At 43.4% G+C, this 20,214-nt stretch overlaps 1 protein-coding gene and 1 pseudogene across 2 annotated transcripts in view; one reads left to right on the top strand and one right to left on the bottom strand.

The window, feature by feature from the left end:
- Positions 1-10,491, bottom strand: part of CD247 (CD247 molecule) — an 89,245-nt gene extending 78,754 nt beyond the window's left edge. Inside the window, exon 1 of one of the 2 annotated variants that reach the window (XM_033198469.1) lies at positions 10,266-10,491. In XM_033198469.1, the coding sequence (XP_033054360.1) occupies positions 10,266-10,323 (58 nt within the window). In that variant the 5' untranslated portion in view covers positions 10,324-10,491. The remainder of the gene's footprint in view (positions 1-10,265) is intronic. The other variant, XM_033198468.1, reaches the window with a different exon arrangement.
- On the top strand, positions 10,385-13,635 carry LOC117076598 (annotated as a pseudogene).
- The last annotated feature ends 6,579 nt before the right edge of the window (positions 13,636-20,214 follow it).

A 20,214-nucleotide genomic window follows, 5' to 3' on the forward strand; every position in this document is an offset into this window, starting at 1 on the left:
CTTACCCTCTGTGTCCTTCCGACCAGCCCCTCTGGACTGCAAGAGCTTGTGGCTATAACTCTATTCACAGCCCATTTCTGGTTTCCACGTAGCTCCCTTTCCAACAGGATATTACAACACTTTGAAAATTAGAGGCACCCCACCACTCCCACCCCAAAGAGCTATTCCCCGACGAGATGCTCCATTGAAATGGAAGGAGTTTGCTTTATAGCAGCCTCCCTCATGGAATTATAGATGGGAACATTTAACAATACAGCATTTGCAATGGGCAGGTGAGAGCTGGCCAAGTTTTTAAAGGGGATTTCACAGGCCAGGTCAGCAGGGAGATGGATGGGTGAGCGATAGTGAGTACAATTATTTGACTTTCTGAGCTGTTCTTTTGAAGCCTCTATGTTTAATAGAAAGAAAAAGGATAATCCTCTTTGCCAACCTTTTGTAGCTCAATCTTTATTGTTCCCAATGAAACCCAAAGAAAACGGACAAGATTCATTTTGTCCAGAAAGCATTTGTATATTTTATGTAGGTCTGGGCTTTGAACGTTGATAGTTAAGTGGGAGAAAAGACAAAGATTTCTCTAGACTCTGAGGAAATCAAAGGAGGAATTTCTGAAGCTCTCTTGGCTGACTCAAAAATCCTGGGTGGTATCCCCCACATACGCTTCCTTTGCTACTAAACTCAGCATGGAAATTAGCACAGGCCCACACAATGAAGAAAATTAGATGAGACCATAAAGAAGTGAGCCTGAAGACAAATTTAGACTTTTTTGTAAAAATCGAGAATGTGATTTCCGGGACCAGGGACACTTTCTTTTGCTTACGGGCTCTCAATCATTTAACCTTCATCTTCAAGACACTGGCCTGGTCGGTGGGCTGGTTGAGCCAACCATCTGCAGGACTGTTTGTTTGATTCGGGGCACATGAGAGGTGCTTGGTAAATATTTACTCAATTGGTAAGTCAAGTGGCCTGTCAGATGGTTTAAATAATCAGATATTAAAAATCACGGCTGGGCACAGCTGCTCAAGCCTATAATCCCAGCACTTTTGGGAGGCCGAGGCAGATGGATCACCTGAGGTCGGGAGTTCGAGATCAGCATGACCAACATGGAGAAACCCCGTCTCCACTAAAAATACAAAATTTGCCAGGCGTGGCGGCACATGCCTGTAATCCCAGCTACTTGAGAGGCTGAGGCAGGAGAATCACTTGAACCCAGGATGGGGGTTGCGGGAGCTGAGATCGCAACATTGCACTCCAGCCTGGGCAACAAGAGTGAAATCCCGTCTCAAAAAAAAAAAAAAAAAAAATCATTATCCATCTGGTTATCTTGCTGGGCAAAGTAGGTCATTGGGAACCACCTTACTGAATTGTTTGCCAACCTATTCCGAGGGTGAAAAAATAAAAACATTAAATGCATTTTTGCCTATTTTAGCCAAAATACGTAGGATGGTCACTGTGGGGAGAACTGGTGAGAATTTGGGGAGCTGGTGACATTTTCTGCTGACAGATAAGTGTTCCTGAAACTATCTGGGTGCTGAGTCTCTGCTCTGGGAACGCCTCACTCTAGGGAACTATTTCTGTTGGGTTTTTAACCCTGAATTCTGAGAACAACAATTTTCCACCTGCTTGTGTCATTTTAACGCTGGTAACAATGTCAACAGTGGGTCTGGGAGATCCCCACATATCTGGGCTTAGAATTAAGGGGTGAACAGCGTTTCTGCAGGTGGGGCATGGGGTGGGGTCTGCATTCTAAGTCCGGAGAATTGAGAGGAAGAAAGCTACAAAAAAGGAAAGACCCCAGGCTTACTTGGAAGATGAGAGAGCTCTGACGGGAGTCAGACCAGACCAACCTGAAAAGTCTATGCAGCTATGAAGAAGCCACTCACATCTCTTCATGATCCAACAGAGATTTTCTTGTCTCCCTTCTCTGCAGAATCCCTGGAACATGATCTGTGACATCTCCGCCTCTCTGCTCACCTACCCAGAACCCAGACTGCCAGCCCTGAGCTCAAGTAATGTTTGCCCTTCCTTCTATGGAGCTGTCCTGCTGCCACCAAACCCCTCCTAAACACACACACCATACATACAAAATCACTCACTGCTGCACATAAAAACACTTCCCTGCAGACGCAGGCACACATCCATCAGCATACAGGTGAGCATACAATGCACCACACACACACCAATGCATGCACGCCTGCACATGCATGTCAGAACACATCTACAAACACACAGCACCACATGTGCCAGCACATGCCCACAGGGGCACAGACACCTGCAACCACCAGAGCATATGGGTAAACACAAGCTGGCGTGCACATTGCCAGCACCCACACTGACCTGCAACCCCTGGGGCTTGGGCTCAGGCTCTTCCCATAATGGGTCACCTGGCTCAGCTGCCTTCTCCCTGCAGCGGGCTGCTCAGGCCAATCAACCCAGGGGAACAGGTTGCAACCTCCACCCCTCCCCCAGTCTGTCTTTTCTACTCTTTCCCCTATCATACTTCTCACCCATTCTCCACCATCATGCCCAACCCAGATGACGAAAGGGCAGGTCTAACTGAGCACTGACATTCACATTCTGTCTTGGAGCCAGTACAATTTTGCATGGTGGGGAATTAGCGAAATACAAGATGACACAGTAGACTCTAGTGTCTACAGCAAAAGAGGGGAGTAGAGGTTTGTTCATCTTAAATGGTGATGTTGGTTTCCATTCTGAGCCCTCCTCCCCACCTGCCATGGCTTGGCAAAGGCAACAGCACCTACAGCCCATCACAGACATCCTGCTGCAGCACTTGAATACTTCCCCTCTTCCCAGCCCTCCTCTTAGCCAGCTTTGGGGGTAGCCCACTAAGAGTCTCAGATATTCACATCTCCAGCTGTTTAATGCTTCATGCATTTGTTCTGAGCACCAGAAAACCATCTTTTGCTTTGCTCTAGTCAACAGCACAAGGATTTGCACTATCTGTGCCAAGCCTGCAGGTGAACCCCAGGCTAAAATGTGACATAAATAATTGTGAATAGATTATAGACATTTGTCATTCAAAGATAACTCTCCCAGTCCTAGAGGAGTTCGCAAAAAAACAAATCTCAATTCAGAGTCTGTGCGTGACGGCGTGCTGTTCTTTTAGAGAATCTCATACACATAAAACCTTCACACCACATGGAGATCCACTCTTACCAAGCAGATTAATTATGGGCAATTCATTTAGGGCAAAACCTCTCAAATATGATTTAACTTACATTTTACTTATAACCTCTGCATAAGGTGACGTGGTGAGCAGTGCACACCTGCACACACAGGAGTGGGTTGAACTGCAAATTGAGGCCCATCCCTCTCAAGTAGTTCCAAAATAGATACATTTTCTGAGAATAAAATGGAAACCATGGATTTATCAGATTTGGAGAAAGTGTAAGTTCTTCATTTAGAACCATAATAATATGTTCTAGAAAAACATAGTTCTATATTAATAACCTAATATTCATACTCAGCAGAAAATGTGTATCAAATGAGAATGTGCAGCATCAAAATAATTATTTTTTACCATAAAAATTGAGAGGAAAAGATTAAGTGCTTAGTAAGGGAATACCTTTAATAGTAGGCTTCAGAATTCAGTCTTTGGGTATATGACGGTGCACGGACCTGAGCGAGCAGCTGCACACTGTTCAGGGTGCGGGCCCTGTACAAGGGCCCCGAGAAACCATGCTTGTGGCCTGGTTCTACTCGTAGGCAAGTCACCAGACCTATTAGCCTCACTTTCTTCATTTATGAGAAGAGATAAATCCTGCTACTTTTTCTGCTACTTGCCATAGGATGGTTATGAGGATCCAGTAAACAAAGGCATGGAAACGCATTTTGCAACTATAAAGGGATGGCTGCACTCAGAGAACGGCGGTCTGGACTGGCAAGGGTCCTGCTTGTCTTTGTTCTAAAGCTTTCTATTTATTTTTTTCTCCTTGAGCCTGAAAATTAGTTGCTGAGTAGCACAAATCATAACAGGCAAGCAAAGTGGACAGTGCAAACGCCTAACTTTTTCACCACTGCAATTTGGCTGCTTCGGGCAGTAATTTGCTTTCTCTTCAAGTCCGTTCTCACCAACCTAAGTCCTTGCATGGCACCCAATAAATCTGCAGCCGATGCACAAGCAGAAGGAATGGACTTTGTCCTTGGATTTTTCACAGCAGAGGCTCCCATTTAGAACGTTAAAAATATTGTGATAAGGTGAGAACCCAGATTTAAAAACTATTTGGAGAGGCAAGGAAGAAAGAAGTTCAGGCTCTGAATTCTGAGAGCCAATACCTGTGGGGTAGGGTAAGGATCGGGGGCTGAGTCATTAAACGTTCTTTAAAACTTTGTAATTTCAAGACCACACCCAACTTATTTTGTAGCTAAAAGGGATGTTCAACCCTCTCATCATTTCTTATCTCACAGATGCTAAAACTAAAGCCTAGAGAGAAATTTCTGCCCAGCTACATACTGCAATGTAATGACAGAGGAAGAAAAAAAGCATGTCAGTCCAGTGTTTCCCCATTACTGCACTGGGAAAATGATATTCTATTTTGCAGATTGGGAAACTGAGACACATGTGCTAATGGTTCTGGCTTTCCAAGTGCCTTTTGTGTTTAGGCACTTCCGAATCAGATCTCCGCTCCACAGTCCCCTGCGTGAGGAGGCACCATTGCCGCCATCTCACAGAGGAAGAACGGGGTTCTGAGGTGGGGAGGGGAAGGCTGCACAGGACTTCTGGCTCCAGTGCCTCCTCTCCCTCCACCATAGTGCCTGCTCCAGAGAAGACACAAAGGCTTGGAGATGGTCACAGAGAGGTAGAGAAACATTTTCTTTCCTTGATGGGATTGTTTTCAACAGAAGTCTAGCGTATCCTGCAAAATGCTGTTTTACTTTAACCTATTCTTTCAATTGTCATTCCTGGATTTGCCCAAGAAAGTAACAAAAGCTACATATGTAAAGATTTTCTTGTAGGATTAGCTAAAATAACAAAAATTAGAAATAGTCCAAATGTACAACAATAAGGAAATAGTGAAGAAAATACGATGCATGGATGTTATGGAAGCTTACATAGCAATTAAAAACAATCACAAAGGCTAAACATGAAAACAATGCTTACAATAAAATACTAAGAAAAAAAGCACTTGAAACTTTTTTATGATAGCTGTAAAAAAATATGTACGCACTTGTAAAAAAAGTTGGGTTGGAATATAAAGAAGTGAGAATGCCATATTATTGGGCTGGCTTGTTAGGAATTTTGAAAAAAATTTAACTTCTTTCAGTGGTTTTTATATCTTTATTAAAATATCTCAAACTAAGAGAAGAGAAAAATGTTGGCTGCCTGAAATATTTATTTAGTAACCTGGATCAAACCAGACTAATAGTAAGTATCTTGCTTTTTCTTTCTATATTTTGAGGAAACTGGGTGATTGGATTGGATACTGCGATTTATACTATAATCCAGTCTTTTTCTACTTGATGCCTTTCATTAGTTTATTTTTAGTTCATTAGTTAACAATCTCCAACAGTGTTAGTCTTGTTTATTTTCTGCTTTTCTCCAGTGTTAAAGCCTAATCAGAAAAAAAATGAGCATATTTCTTTATTTTTAGTTATAATGTTAGTTGAATCATATGAAATTATCCTTTTTGTAGATCTGAAATAAACAAATAGTGGAAATTTCATATGGTCCAACCAGCAAATTTTAATAACGGCAGGGTTTTATCTTAAACCATCCTTGCAACTCATTTCAAATAATTCTAATCACTCAAACTGCCCTGTCCCCTCCACCTGTTTAATTTCTGGTTTTTGTTTTGTTTTTAAAATACATTGTTTAATACTACGTGATCTCTAGAGGAAAGGTCCAAATAATGCCAATTCAATATACCTGCCAAATAAACTATTAAAGTTAATTTAATCATATGAAAGCATCTAGATCTCCTTCATTCACTCACCTTTTAATTCGTTCGACAATTCTTATTTTATTTTAATTTTATTTATTTTTTTGAGATGGAATCTCGCTTTGTTGCCCAGGCTGGAGTGCAGTGGTGCGATCTCAGCTCACTACAACCTCCGCCTCCCAGGTTTAAGTGATTCTGCTGCTTTAGCCTTCCAAGTAGTTGGGACTACAGGCACGCACCACCATGCCCAGTTAATTTTTTGCATTTTTTAGTGGAGATGGGGTTTCACCACATTGGCCAGGCTGGTCTCAAATTTCTGACCTCAGGTGATCCACCCGCCTCGGCCTCCCAATGTGCATTCAACAATTCTTATTGATACTTATTGCACATTGACTCTGCTCCAGGTACCATGCTAAGTGCTGGGTAGAACTGTGAGTGTGACAGGGGTGTCTTTGTTTTCAGGGAACTTAAAGTTGTTTTTTAGACCGGAAGACATACTATGTACATGCACTGACTAAAGTGATCATTTTATTTCGATTAACAGGTCAAATGACCGGTTTAATTTTTTTTTTTTAACCAAATTGAATGTTTGTTCAAAGTGACTAACACCATCACTTCAGTGTTAATAAAAATTAGCCTTGGCCCAAGCAGAGCTAAGAAATTTATTTTGAACTATTTCCAGTATTTATTAAATCAATTATCTGACCTATGTAAGGTCCTAAGCCTTAGATAAATAAGGCTTGGGAGAAAGGATTCCCAAAGTGCGTGTTTGGACAACTCTAATCTAAGAGACTTCCCTCAGGGCATCTGGACCTTTCTGAACAAAGCAAAGACACAATGCTGGGTAACTTTTGACTGGAAAAGTGTATATCCAATAACAATTAAATGCATTTTTTTAAAGAACAAAAGCAAAAATACGAAGAATTTAAAATTAAGTAGAGCAGTGGTTATTCACCTAAGCCAGAGCTCCCCAGGACTGTTTCTGGGGGATGCTTAGCAGCAGCAGATGTGATCTTTAGGCTAGTAAGCCCGAGAAACGCTAAAATCGAAAAATGAAATAGCTCATTTGGATGAGCAGAGCTAGGCGATTGGAGGGCGAAGCAATCTGATGGTGAAAATGCCTTTGATGAAAAACATGTACTGGTATCACTTAACAGCTTGCCTGACATTCACCTCCCAGCAATGTTAGCAAAGATTTTGTGTTCAAGAAGTTTGCATTTAGATACTCAGTCGCTGTGCACCCGCAATAGCCCTTTGGCTTCAGAATCTACGTGGCTACCCCGACCAGTGATGACTGGGTGGATTTTGTTTCTAATTCCTTTCAAAGTGATACTTTGAAAAACTTTTGTCTATTAGCCTTATCTAAGATAGCTAAAATGTCAGTCTCCACAGAGGCAAAGTAAGTGGCAGTGAGAAGAAAAAAAATCCAGCCAATTCCCCTGCCCCCTATTTGTGGAAATGGGGCATGGCCTCCATCTTGTATATATTTTTTCAGACATGTTTTTACTTCGGGAGAATATTCCCCTACAGAATAAGTATCTTTAAAAAATGAAAATGGTGGATGTAACAGTCATCCTATGACCAGCCAGAGCTTCGCTCCTTGTTCACCATCGGGCCTACCCCCGGGATCATTGTTATGTTTCTGTGCTGGTATGGGTGTGCCCAGAAATCAGAAGAGGGATAAGTTGGATTGCAACTGATGGAGAAAATGCCCACTGCTGCTTTACAACACATTGAAAGCAAATTAAGAATCCCAGCCGTGAGTTTCCATCTCCTGTTTCTGGGTTTTGAGAACAAGAAGACAGTCCAAGATGTAATAATGGTAATAGTAAATACAATTTTTACTTATTGGCTGTCTACTATTGAACACATTACATTACTTCTCATTGTCACATCTCTGCAAAGAAGGTATTATAATTCTTTCTTTAGACATGAGACAACTGAGGCCCAGAGAGGTTAAGTCACTTGCCTAAGATTGCACAGCTAGGAAGCGGCAGCGCTGGGACATCACCTGAGATTAGCCTGGCTCTTTCCACCACGTCCAGCCACCTTCCTAAAAGCAGAGCTGCTCACAAGCCTGGAAGCCTTGTGTTTCCCAAGGCTGCATGTCAGAGCTGCATCTCCTCACTGATAAAAGACAAAGACCACACTGACTGCCGGGTGCATTCTTGGCTACTGCAGAGTAGGGAGTTAGAGGCACTAAGGGCTCTGCAGGCACAAGTGTGCCCATGCCAGCAGGCACGCCATCATAGGTTCTTCTGGCCTCAAGCCCGGGTGACCGTCTTGGTAGACTCTCTCTTAGGGAGGCCCCCTCATGTGGACAGACCGGGTCATCATTTGCTTTGATCCTAATAATCTGGTCGTTTCCAAAGAAATGCAAATGCAATAGCTTAGTAAAAAGTAGACATTTTAAAAGGGGCATATGCAATGGGTCACTTAACTGAGCAAGAAGAGAGAGAAGACCTGACTGAAATGCTATAAGCGGACTTTCCGCTCATAGAAGACTGTGGAGGTGTCCCCTCAGGCAGCACAAGCACCACCGCAGCCCTCGGTGTTGAGGCCCCTCTGAGTCACACCTTGTCTTACCGTACCTGTTGTCTGGGCTATTATACTTTGAAAAACTTTTGTCTATTAGCCTTATTTAAAATAGCTAAAATGTCAGTCTCCACAGAGGCAAAGTAAGTGGCACTGAGAAGCAAAAAATCCAGCCAATGTGCAGTTTTCTCCTCCTGCCCCCTATTTGTGGAAATGGGGCATGGCCCCCATCTTGTCTGCTGGGTGGGGTTCTGTTTACCACGCTTGGCAGCCACATCCACCCAGCAGCCTTTCATTTTTCTAACTTCACTTTGCCCCTACCTTGGTCTCTCCAAGCTGAACACAAATGGACCAGTGAGGAAACTGCAGGTAAAGACCCTAAAAGGTTACATGATCTCCCTGGTGGGGTGTCCCAAGGCTGAAGCTCAGAGGCTGGAGCTATTGCCCCTGGCTGTCTCCCCTGCAGTCACTAAATTCCAGCTGTTCTGCGTCCCCTTGTCCCCAGCACATAAGGATGGGCTGCTCTGAGCAAGCTCAGGCACGTTCACTCTGCCACACTGTGTGTGTGACTCAGACCCCACAAGCCTCTTCTGAGAAAACAGCTGTGATCTGACAGAAACCCCTGCAGCTGCACAGGCCTCAGAATCCCCCAGGCGCTAGTCCGGGCTGTGCCCTGCTCCCTGGTGGGAGCAGAAGTGCCCATGGCCTCTCCCGCTGTCCCAACAGGGCCCCTACACAAATTCCCACACCAAGGTGAGCTTCCAGGAGCGGTCAGGTGGGCCGAGGACACTTGCTTGCTCCACCTTCCCTGTTCCTTTAGATTGAAATTCAGCCTGCCCCACTTCTCAGGAAGATGCCACGAGGCCAATCCCCCCTGAGCAGTTTGTCTTGCCCTCTTTTCACTGGTTTTCTTCCTCATTACCTGGGCTAGAAAACATGGTGGAAGCTAAAGGCTTGCAGCAAAGCCGAGCTCCCACGAACGGGAATGAAGTGAGGAGCGAGCGCTGTTGTTGGCTGGGCGCTGCTCGTGGTGGTGACTTAACCAGGCACATCCTCTCATCTGCCCCATGTTCTGTCAACGCCTGGCCCTCTGGCTGGGCTAGATGGCCGCCTAAGGGGCGGATTGGCGTGAGTCACGGAGCCTGGGACGGTGTGTCATCCGGCAGCCCCAGGCGGTGGGGTGCGGGGACAGCCATGACAGGGTTGAGCCTAGACACGGACCCTTGGCCATGAGGTGGCGAAGGCGCTGTGGAGGCTGCCGCCCAGTGCTTCCTGCCCGTGCCCCTTTCGTCCTTGCTTACCCCCACTTACTCCCGGGCCCATTGGGGTGTTTGAGGCCATGACCTTGACTGACCAATGAAATCTTTGTTGGCGAAGGAAGAAAAAAAGGGGCTGAGTGACGGAGCCAGCCAGAGGGTGAAAGAAGCTGAAGAGACTAGAAGGTCGCAGCACGAAACACGGCCTGGCTGACATTTTCTGATCCTGTCCAGGTTCTGTGAAACACTCCCTCTCCGTGTCTCCACCCTGGGCCTGCCTCGTTTGCTCTCTTGTTTCCTTCTTCCTTCCTCTCTTATCACTGGAAAAATCTGTACCCGGAGGAGCTGTGTTTTCTAGCAGCTGGCTCTGAACTGATGCCCAGCTCGGCTGTGACGGAGCCGATGCCAGCACCGGGCCAAACCCCTCACTGCTCACTTGCCCATTGATTTGAGGAGGGCAGGATTCGAAGGAGACCCCAGCCCCTCACCACCCTCCACTACCCACGCCCACCCCCGCCCCCCCCAACATACACAAAGAGTTTCTAGAAGTTCCCTGCCGTGGACACATCGGCCCTACCTGTAATTGGGAACTGTGCCTGCAGGATGGCTGCGGTGACAAGCTCCTTCCACTTCATCTTGTCCTTTCCCTCAGAAAGAGGCTGGGAGGCAGAGGCTGAGGCAGCGGTGGCCGGGAGGATGAGGAGAAAAGGAGTGTCTACTGGTTTTATTCTGCTGCTACCTCCCCAGGAAGTGGAAGACTGTGGGGCCTTTGAGAAGCACCTGCCGACAGGCCAAGAAACTCACACTCCCCCTTTCGGTTCACAGGCAGGAAGCCCTGGAGGTCTGAGGGTTTGGGGTGTGTGTATGTATCTGTCTGTCTGAATTTTGCTTTTTCTCTCATTTGACCGTTGTTTTAATGTTCCTTTTTTAAAAAAATAATTCTTGGCCGGGCGTGGTGGCTCACGCCTGTAATCCCAGCACTTTGGGAGGCTGAGGTGGGTGGATCACTAGGTCAGAAGATTGAGATCATCCTGGCTAACACGGTGAAACCCCATCTCTGCTAAAAATACAAAAAATTAGCCGGGCGTGGTGGTGGGCGCCTGTAGTCCCAGCTACTCCGGAGGCTGAGTTAGGAGAATGGCGTGAACCTGGTAAGTGGAGTTTGCAGTGAGCCAAGATCGCGCCACTGCACTCCAGCCTGGGCGACAGAGCAAAACTTCGTCTCAGAAAAAAAGATGAAAAAAAAAATTTAAAAATAATTCTTATCTAATTCCTATCTTGATTGGTAAAGTCCATCTCTAGGCAAATACAAGTTCTTGATGGATATAAGAACATTTGCCGTTTTCCTAGACTCTCAAATATTTTATGGTGGCTGGTAAAATGACAGAGCCCTGGATTCAGAGTCAGGACAAATGTAGAGACAGATTCCTGGGGTTTTAGTGGCATCTCTACCTACCATCTACTTGCTGTGTGGCCTGGAGTCAGTCACTCAACATCTCTAGACTTCAGCTTCCTTATCTATAAAGCAAAGAGCTGGAGTAGATCTGAGTTTGCAGATCTGAACTTGGCCTGAATTTGGATCATAGAATAGATTGAAATACTGTAGCTCACATAGTATTTTAAACACTTGTGTTAGTTGCCAACATTTAAACATCAGAGTAATTTAGAATAGTAAAACATTAAAACCTAGGCATAAACTTCGTCTAAAAATTGTAATATATCTATATGAAACAAACTTTAAAACATTGCTGAAGAACACCAAAAGGGCTTGGGTAAATGGAAAGGCATACCCTTCTCTGATAGGAAGCTCTCTTTTAAGGAGACCACACTTCTCCCTTAATTAGTCAATCTATTTCATTGAAAATACCAACAAAATTTTAGGACAAGATAAGCTGATTCCAAAACTGATATGAAAAAATTAACGTACAAGAATAGCCAAGACTCCAAAGTCACAGCAATTCAATATAAAATTAATACATTGGACTTCATCAAAATTAAAAGCTTTTGTGCATCAAAGGACACTATGAAGAAGTGAGTCCTGCAAATCACCACATACCTCTAAGTGATGGAAACAGCATTCCTGTCGTCAGACTTGGTACCTACTCAGAGCCTAAATTGACCCCTAAGAGAGCCAATGACTTAATCAAGGCCACACACCAAATAGGTGGTAGATAGAGATGTCACTAAAGCCCAAGTAGTGTGTCTCTACATTTAGTCTGAGTCTGCATCAGTGAAGGTTGTCATCGACCTGAGGTGCTGACACACTGATGAAGCCTACATCTACCAAAATGAAGACGCAGTTGGGGAGGCCATCAGGGGAAATAGCAGAAGGAAAGGTGCAGAGGAAGGATATCTTCTACTGTGGAAAGCTGTGGGCTACAAATCATGACCCAGAGCTGGTCTGCCCAAGCCTAGAGAGGATGCTCAAGGTCCTCCAGCTAGACTGTGTGGATCTTTACATCATTGAAATACCCATGGTCCGTAAGCCAGGAGATGAAGTCTACCCTATACGTGAGAATGGCAAATGGTTATATCACAAGTCAAATCTGTGTGCCACTTAGGAGACTTTGGAAGCTTGCAAAGATGCTGGCTTGGTGAAATCCCTCGGAGTATCCAGTTTTAACAGCAGGCCAGCTGGAGCTCATCCAGAACAACCCAGGACTCAAACCCAAGCCAGTCAGCAACGACATTGTGTGCCACCCATATTACACCCAGACAAAACTTTTGAAATTTTGCCAATAACATGACATTGTCATGATTGCATATAGCCCTTTGGAGACCACTAGGAATCCCACCTTGACAAATATGTCTTCTCCGCCTTCGTTAAAGGGTGCACTTCTAAAAAGGTGCAATAAGATGACAGCTCAAGTTGTTTTGCGTTTCAACATCCAGCAAGGGGTGGCTGTCATTCCTAAAAGCTTTAATCCTGAAAAGATCAAGGAAACCTTCAGGCCTTTGACTTTTCTCTCACTGAATGAAAGACATTGAAGCCTGGAGTGAAAATGTCCGCTTCGTGGAAATGCTCATGTGGTGTGATCATCCAAAATACCCATTTCTTGATGAATACTGACTTCACAGAGTTCCTGAACAGATTCTTCCCTCCCACGTGTGGAGGACCTTGGGGTGCATAGTTCCCCATGGACATGGAAATGAAAAGGTTTTATTATCTGCAAAGTGGTGATGGAAACATGCTTAACTTTTGTGTAGTGTGACTTTGACTCACCTATGTTAAAGAAAAAATGTTTAAATCTGTTGAAATAAGTCTTAGGAAATTATCACCTAATATTTTACTAGATAAATGTCTTCTGGGTTCCAGACCAAACAGAACAAAATAAAACAAACAAAAAAAACCCATTAGATTCCAGAAAAGACTTGAAAGGCAACAGAAGCAAAAAGTAACTCATGAATGTGGGCAGTACCATTGTTAGTCTGAGTTCTTTAGCAGTCAACAGGACAACAACGACAGCAGAGGGCCCCTGTGTGCCAGGGTGCTGGCAGTGGCCTTGAGGACTTGAACTGTGGACTGCAATACAGACACAGCCAAGATAAGATATAGACATGCATTATTAACAAGAAAGTGATTTGCTGCACCTTGAGTAGGGAGAGAGGGCTAAGTGCAGAAACGTCTTAAAATAGAGTCAATTAAACACCACGGTGATCAACAAAGCCATAAGGATTTTGTTGTTGTTTGTTTCTATCCGGTGTATGTTTGTTTAGCTTTTACTCAACTTGAAGGATGCATACTTGCTGGTCCTCTTTTGCATCCTCAAAGGGTCTGAGTTTCAACATAACTAGTGGTCCATACTTGCATTGTCTTATATTCACTCTTGCCACATTGATCATACAACAACCATGATGTGAAGTGGCTTGAAACAACCAACATACATAAATAAAACTCTGCATCATAAAGTATTCCGAAGATGGCTATTTTAAAAGAAGACATTTTATAAGGGGACTTTAGGAGACACATTGAAAGAAGAGGCGTTATAAAATTACCATGCTTAAGGCTTTAAGAGTGTTATTGGGATAGCTATATGAATTTTGAGAAAATAGCAAGTTCAAAAGAACACTGGTAATTGTACTCTATGTGAATTTTTAAAGAGAATAAAATTATTAGAATTCAACAACAGAGATGTACCTATTTTCAGTTCAACTACGGAAATATATTTTATTCATTCATATTAGATCACTCTCGCAGGGCAAGAGAGTTCTTCAAAAATTATACTTTTCCTTTTTTTTTATTTTTTATTTATTTTTATTTTTTATTTATTTATTTATTTATTTATTTATTTTTTTGAGACGGAGTCTCACTCTGTTGCCCGGGCTGGAGTGCAGTGGCCGGATCTCAGCTCACTGCAAGCTCCGCCTCCCAGGTTCACGGCATTCTCCTGCCTCAGCCTCCCGAGTAGCTGGGACTACAGGCGCCCGCCACCTCGCCCGGCTAGTTTTTTGTATTTTTTAGTAGAGACGGGGTTTCACCGTGTTAGCCAGGATGTTCTCAATCTCCTGACCTCGCGATCCACCCGTCCCAAGACCAATTGCTTATAGATAATCTTCAATGGCCTGTACACATACATTTCTGAGAAAGTATCGCTTAAAAACTTGATCTATACTGATCATTTTCACTGATTCCGATGTTAATACTTACAATGCTTGTCCTCTAGAAAATATTTGGTTCACAAGAAATCATAAAGTATAATGACAAAGAAAGACAAAAGAAAGAACAAAGAAAGTGAAAAGACAACTCAACCCACAGAATGAAAGAAAACATTTGTAAATATACTGATAAGGGTCTAGGATTCAGAATATATAAATAACCCCTATGACTCAACAAAAAAAACATAACCCAATTAAAAATTGGCCAAAGATTTAAATAGACATTTTTCCAAAGAAGACATACAAATGGCCAATTAGTACATGAAAAGATGTACAACATCATCAGTCATTAGGGAAATACAAATCAAAACCACAGTGAGATACCACTTCTCACCCACTAGGAAAGCTAAAATAAGAAAACAGACAATACAAGTGTTGATAAGGATGTGGAGAAACTGGAATTCTCATATAGTTTTTGTGGGTTATATAAATGGTGAAGCCCTTGTGAAAAACTATTTGGCAGTTCCTCAGAAAGTTAAACAGAGTATCATGTGACCCAGCAATTCTACTCCTAGGTATATACCCAAGAGAATCAGAAACCTAGGCTCACACAAAAACTAATAAAAGAATGTTCATAGCAGCATTATTCATAGTGGCCCTAAACTGGAAACAATTCGAATGGCCACAACTAGGAATGGATAAGCAAATGTGCTATATCCAAACAATGAAATATGACTCAGCCATCAAAAAGAATGAAGCGCTGTTACATGCTGCAACTTGGATGACCCTTGAAAACATTATGCTAAGTGGAAGAGGCCAGGCACAAAAGGTTACATATTGTATGATTCCATTTATATGAAATGTCCAGAATAAGCAAATTCATACAGATAGAAAGCAAGTTAGTAGTTGCCAGGGGATGGTGAGAGTGGGGAATTGGGACTAACTGCCAATAGCTATGAGGGTTCCTTTGAGATGATGCACATGTTCTAGAATTGGACAGTGGTGATGGTGTGCAAAGTAGTGAATATACTAAAAACCATTTAAGTATATACTTTAAAAGGATACATTTTATGTTATTTGAATTATATCTCGATACAAAAATAATGCTAAAACAAACACAAGAATAGTCAGGAGGCCGGGCGCGGTGGCTCACGCCTGTAATCCCAGCACTTTGGGAGGCCGAGGCGGGCGGATCACAAGGTCAGGAGATCGAGACCATGGTGAAACCCCGTCTCTACTAAAAATACAAAAAATTAGCCGGGCGCAGTGGCGGGCGCCTGTAGTCCCAGCTACTCAGGAGGCTGAGGCAGGAGAATGGCGTGAACCCGGGAGGCGGAGCTTGCAGTGAGCCGAGATCGCGCCACTGCACTCCTGCCTGGGCGACAGAGCGAGACTCCGTCTCAAAAAAAAAAAAAAAAAAAGAATAGTCAGGAAAATTCTTGCAAAGAAGAGTAAAGAGTGTGAAATAACCCTACCAGATATCAAATATTAAAAGGGGTGTAATTATCAGACAGTACTTAGGGTAATATAGACTTAAACCTATATGGTCAATTGTTTTTCAATAAAGATACAAGAGAAATTCAGCAGGAAATGGTAGTCTTTTCAACAAACGGTGGTGGAACAACTGGATATCTATATTGAAAAAAAATTGACCCTCAGTTCATACCATACACAAAAATTATCTAAAATGGCTCATAGACCTAAATGTAAAACCCCAAACTATAAAATTTCTGGAATTAAATATAGGAGAAAAATATTTGTGATAGGACACAAAAAGTAAAAACCATCAAAGAAAAAACTTGTGAACTGGACTTCAACAAAATTAAAAGGTTTTGCTCTTGTTCATTGAAAGACACCAGTAGGAAAATGAAAAAGAAGCCATAGACTAGGAGAAATTATTTCCAAACACATACATCAGATAGAGGACTTATACCCAGAATATGTAAAGAACTATTTTAACTCAATAGTAAGGTAATCAACTCAATAAGAAAATGGGCACAAGGTTTGAATAGACAATTCCCAAAAGAAGATAAATGAACGGCCAATAAGCATGTGAAAAGATGCTAAATATCATTAATAATTAAAGAAAAACAAGTTAAAACCACAATGAGACACTGCTACATACCTGTTAGTATGGCTAAAATTAAATAACTGGTTGTTATCAAGTGTTGCCGAGGATATGGAAGAACTGAAACTCTCATATGCTGATAGGGGGAATGTAAAATGGTACAACAATTTCTGAAAGATCTGGCAGTTTCTTTAGAAAGTTAAACATACACTCACCATATGATCCAGCCATTGCACTCATGTATCTAACCAAGAGAAAAAATATACATATATGTGTATATATATGTCCATATAAAGATTTGTACATCAACACTCATGGCAGCTTTATTTGCAATAAACTACTGGAAAACTACCCAAATATTTATCAACAAATGAATGGAAAAACTAATTATGGTATATCCATTCAATGAAATAATACTGAACAATAAAAGAAAAATAAACTACTAGTGCATATAACATGGCTGAATCTCAAAATCAATATACTGAGTGAAAGAGACCAGGCTAAAAGAGTACATATTGAAAGATTCTACTTATAGGAAATTCTACAAAATCTAAATTAATCTGTTGTAACAGATTTCAAACTATAAACTAAGAAAAGGCACTCGCAGCACTGTGACGAAGGGCTTAGTTCCTTAGTACATAAAGAGCACCCAAACATTATTCAGTTTTAGCAAATAATTTTTGAGTGTCCACCAGGTGCCAAGCATGGTACTATACACTGAAGATATAACTGAGAGTTAAATAGACAGAATCCTTGCCCTCGTGAAATGTTCAAGCTGACAGGAGTCTAAAACAACGTTAGAAAAATGAGAAAAGGACTTGAACAGAGAGTTCATGGGGAAAAAAAAAAAGTAACACATAGCTTTCAAATGAATGAAAAATTACCAAAATCACTCATAGTAGGTAAAAATCAAAATTAAAATTACAGTGAATACATTTATTTACATATCAGATTGCTATCAACTTCTCCACTGGGTTCCGTCTTCCTTTGCTTCCCAAGGACATTGCCCCAGAAATTCTCTTTTTTCTCTCCTGTACGTCAGTATTTTCCTCTAAACTGGATCATTCCTATCAGTATACAAGCATGTTACTTCTCTCGTCTTAAAAAACTCAAAGACTTATATAGCATTTGCACATTGGAACTTGCCATATTTCTTATTGCTTTGGGAATCCAGTCTCCACACTAAGAAGCCTGTATGAACCCGCTGGAAACTCACAGCTGACAGCCAGCACTGACTTCCAGACAAGTAAGGCTCTCTGACATCATCCAGACCCAACTGAACCAACAGAGGACTGCAGCCATGTGAGTGACATCAGGTGAGACTAGACAAAGCACTGCCTAACTGAGTCCAGCCTAAATTGCTGGCCTACAGAATAATGAACTACAACGGTTGTTGTTCTAAGCCACTGAGTTTGGGAGGATTGTGACATACCAAATGATAACCAAAATACTCAATATCCCCATATCAATCTCAGGAATTGCTCTAATTGGTCCACCTTGGGCCATATGCCCACTTTTTGGGCTAACCATTGCTTCTGGGGGTCAAGAAGAGATTGGAGCTGGTAAACTCTAGTTAACAGCTTTATAGAATCATTTGTAACAGAAGAAATGAAGAGAAAGGATTCTGGGCATACATGCAACAATGACTGTCCACAACAGCCAGCCTTGCCCTGGTGTGTGCAGTAGGATGGGGTTGGCAACTAGAACGAGGCTCACACTTTGCAGAGGGGCACACAGGCAAGGCCAGGAGCTGGAGCTTAGAGGAAGCTGGATAGAATGTGATGATTGGGAGCTATGAGTTTCTCTTCAGGGACGCTCTGGCTCTTCCTCATGACTGAATCCCTACTTCCTGATATATTCTGATGGGTGGGTGGATGGATAGATGGATGGATGCATGCATGCATGCATGGATGGATGGATGGTTGGGTGACCCAGTGAGTGAGTGGCTGGATGGATGAATGGGTAGGAGGGTGGATGGTAACATTCAGGATGGCAGGAAGTCCAATAATAAGTAGGAGGATGCTCCAGCTTCCTCTCAGGAAGAACATAGCAAGGGAAACCCAGAAGCTGGTGAATGGAGCTTTTAGCTGGAAAAGTTGTCATTGTCATTAGAGAAAAAGGCCCCTGCGACTGACTGACTGGAAAATTGGGTAGCATAAAGAAAATGTAAAGACAAGGTATGGGGGAAGGGATTGGAGCTCAGGACTGGGACTGAACTGATGGAAGCCAAATGGCTACAGCTACAGGCAGGAACAATTCAAAGTGTAGGGCCAAGCAGAACATAAGCAGCCATGTGGTAAGAAGGAGATGCTGGTGCTAAATAAATTATCATAATTTTTCAAATAAGTAATTCTGGTGAAGTAATTATTTTAACTTGTCCAGCATCTCTTCCCCTCCCCTTTTTGGAAGCGACCTCATTTCCCTTGGAGGGGAGCGCATATTCCCTCAACAAAAGTGGGATGTATGCCGCTGGCTGGCTCCAGGTATGGGCATGGGACCCCATGACAGCCAGTCAGACATCATATCCTGCTGTCTACAAAGACTGGCTAAGGGAGGGCCCAGGAGAGCCCTTTTCAAGATTCTTGCTGGAACTCCAGGGAAAGGGGCATCATCTTCCTGTGGAGAATGGTGATCATGGGGTAGTGCAGCCTGCAGCAGTGGAGGCCGTCTATTTCCCACCGGGAGAGAGCCTGACAGGATGAGGCCAACAAGAGCGAAGCAGAGCCCAGAGACAGGAAGAGAAGGATGGTTCCCATTGTCCTCTTATCAATTACAGGAGCTAATAAATACCCCTTTTTGCTCTTTGGGTCGATTCATCAGAATTTAGTGGGAGAGCTTTGCCTGCACCTAGAGGAGAGGCTGTTCTGAGGCGCCATCGTGCTTCAGGTGAGCTGGGTCTCTTCTCACAACGCTTGCTCCCAAGGGGCCCTCCCAGGCTTCAGATTTCCCTGGGGTTCTTTCTCTACAACAGCCCCTTCTAGGCAACAGGGACTCGGCACTGAGCCTCACAATTCCCTGGCTCCTGATCATCAGAGAAAGCAGCACAAAAAAGAGGATTGGTCTCTGTCCCTCGGGGTGTCCAGAGGCAGCGTCTCCCAAGACCCCTGTGAGAGGAAGCACTTCCCCAGCCCTTGAGACCCCAGCATGTTGATCCAGGCCCTGTGCCCCCTTCAGCTGACCGGTCCAGGCCTGGCAAGCAGCTGGAGGCCCACACAGGCTATTCCCTCACAAAGCACGTTTCCACTGGCAGGATCCCAGCCAAACACCTTGATGGAGCCTCGTCTCTTCAGCCTCAACCTGAAGTTTCCCCAGTCATAGCCTGTGTGTCAGCCCTTCATTTTGTGACCACAAGCCTTGGCTCACAAGAATCCCTTTTTCTGAAGGCCCTTCTCTCCTTTCCCCACCCGAGGAGCTTGCTCTTAGACAAGGTGTAAATATCCCTTCCCTGTGAAGCCCGGCCCACACCTACCAAGCCTATTAGCTATGTCCATCGCATACTGTTCAGTGCTCCGTTAAAAAACACTTGTCACTTTTTTGTCTTGGTTATTTGTTTACATAGATGTTCTCACAATGATAATCCAAGCTCTTCAAGAGCATGGATGGGGTCTTATTCATTTTGCAATCTATAGTGTCCAGTACATAATTGATACTTAATATGAGAGAGAGAGAGAGAGAGAGAAAGGAAGGAAGGAAAGAAGGAAGGAAGGAAGGGAGGGAGGGAGGGAGGGAAGCAAGGGAGAGAGACAGGACCATTCCTGACCCGAAAACTAGATGGGACAGAGAGCAGCAGGAAACAAAATTTAAATGCTCTCTGGGAAATTCAGTCCCCACGGTCAGAGACCATGTCTTAGGCAACTTGAGT

The sequence above is a fragment of the Trachypithecus francoisi genome, unplaced genomic scaffold (genome assembly GCF_009764315.1).
Source record: "Trachypithecus francoisi isolate TF-2019V2 unplaced genomic scaffold, Tfra_2.0 Lachesis_group5, whole genome shotgun sequence".
Classification (NCBI taxonomy): Eukaryota; Metazoa; Chordata; class Mammalia; order Primates; family Cercopithecidae; genus Trachypithecus; species Trachypithecus francoisi.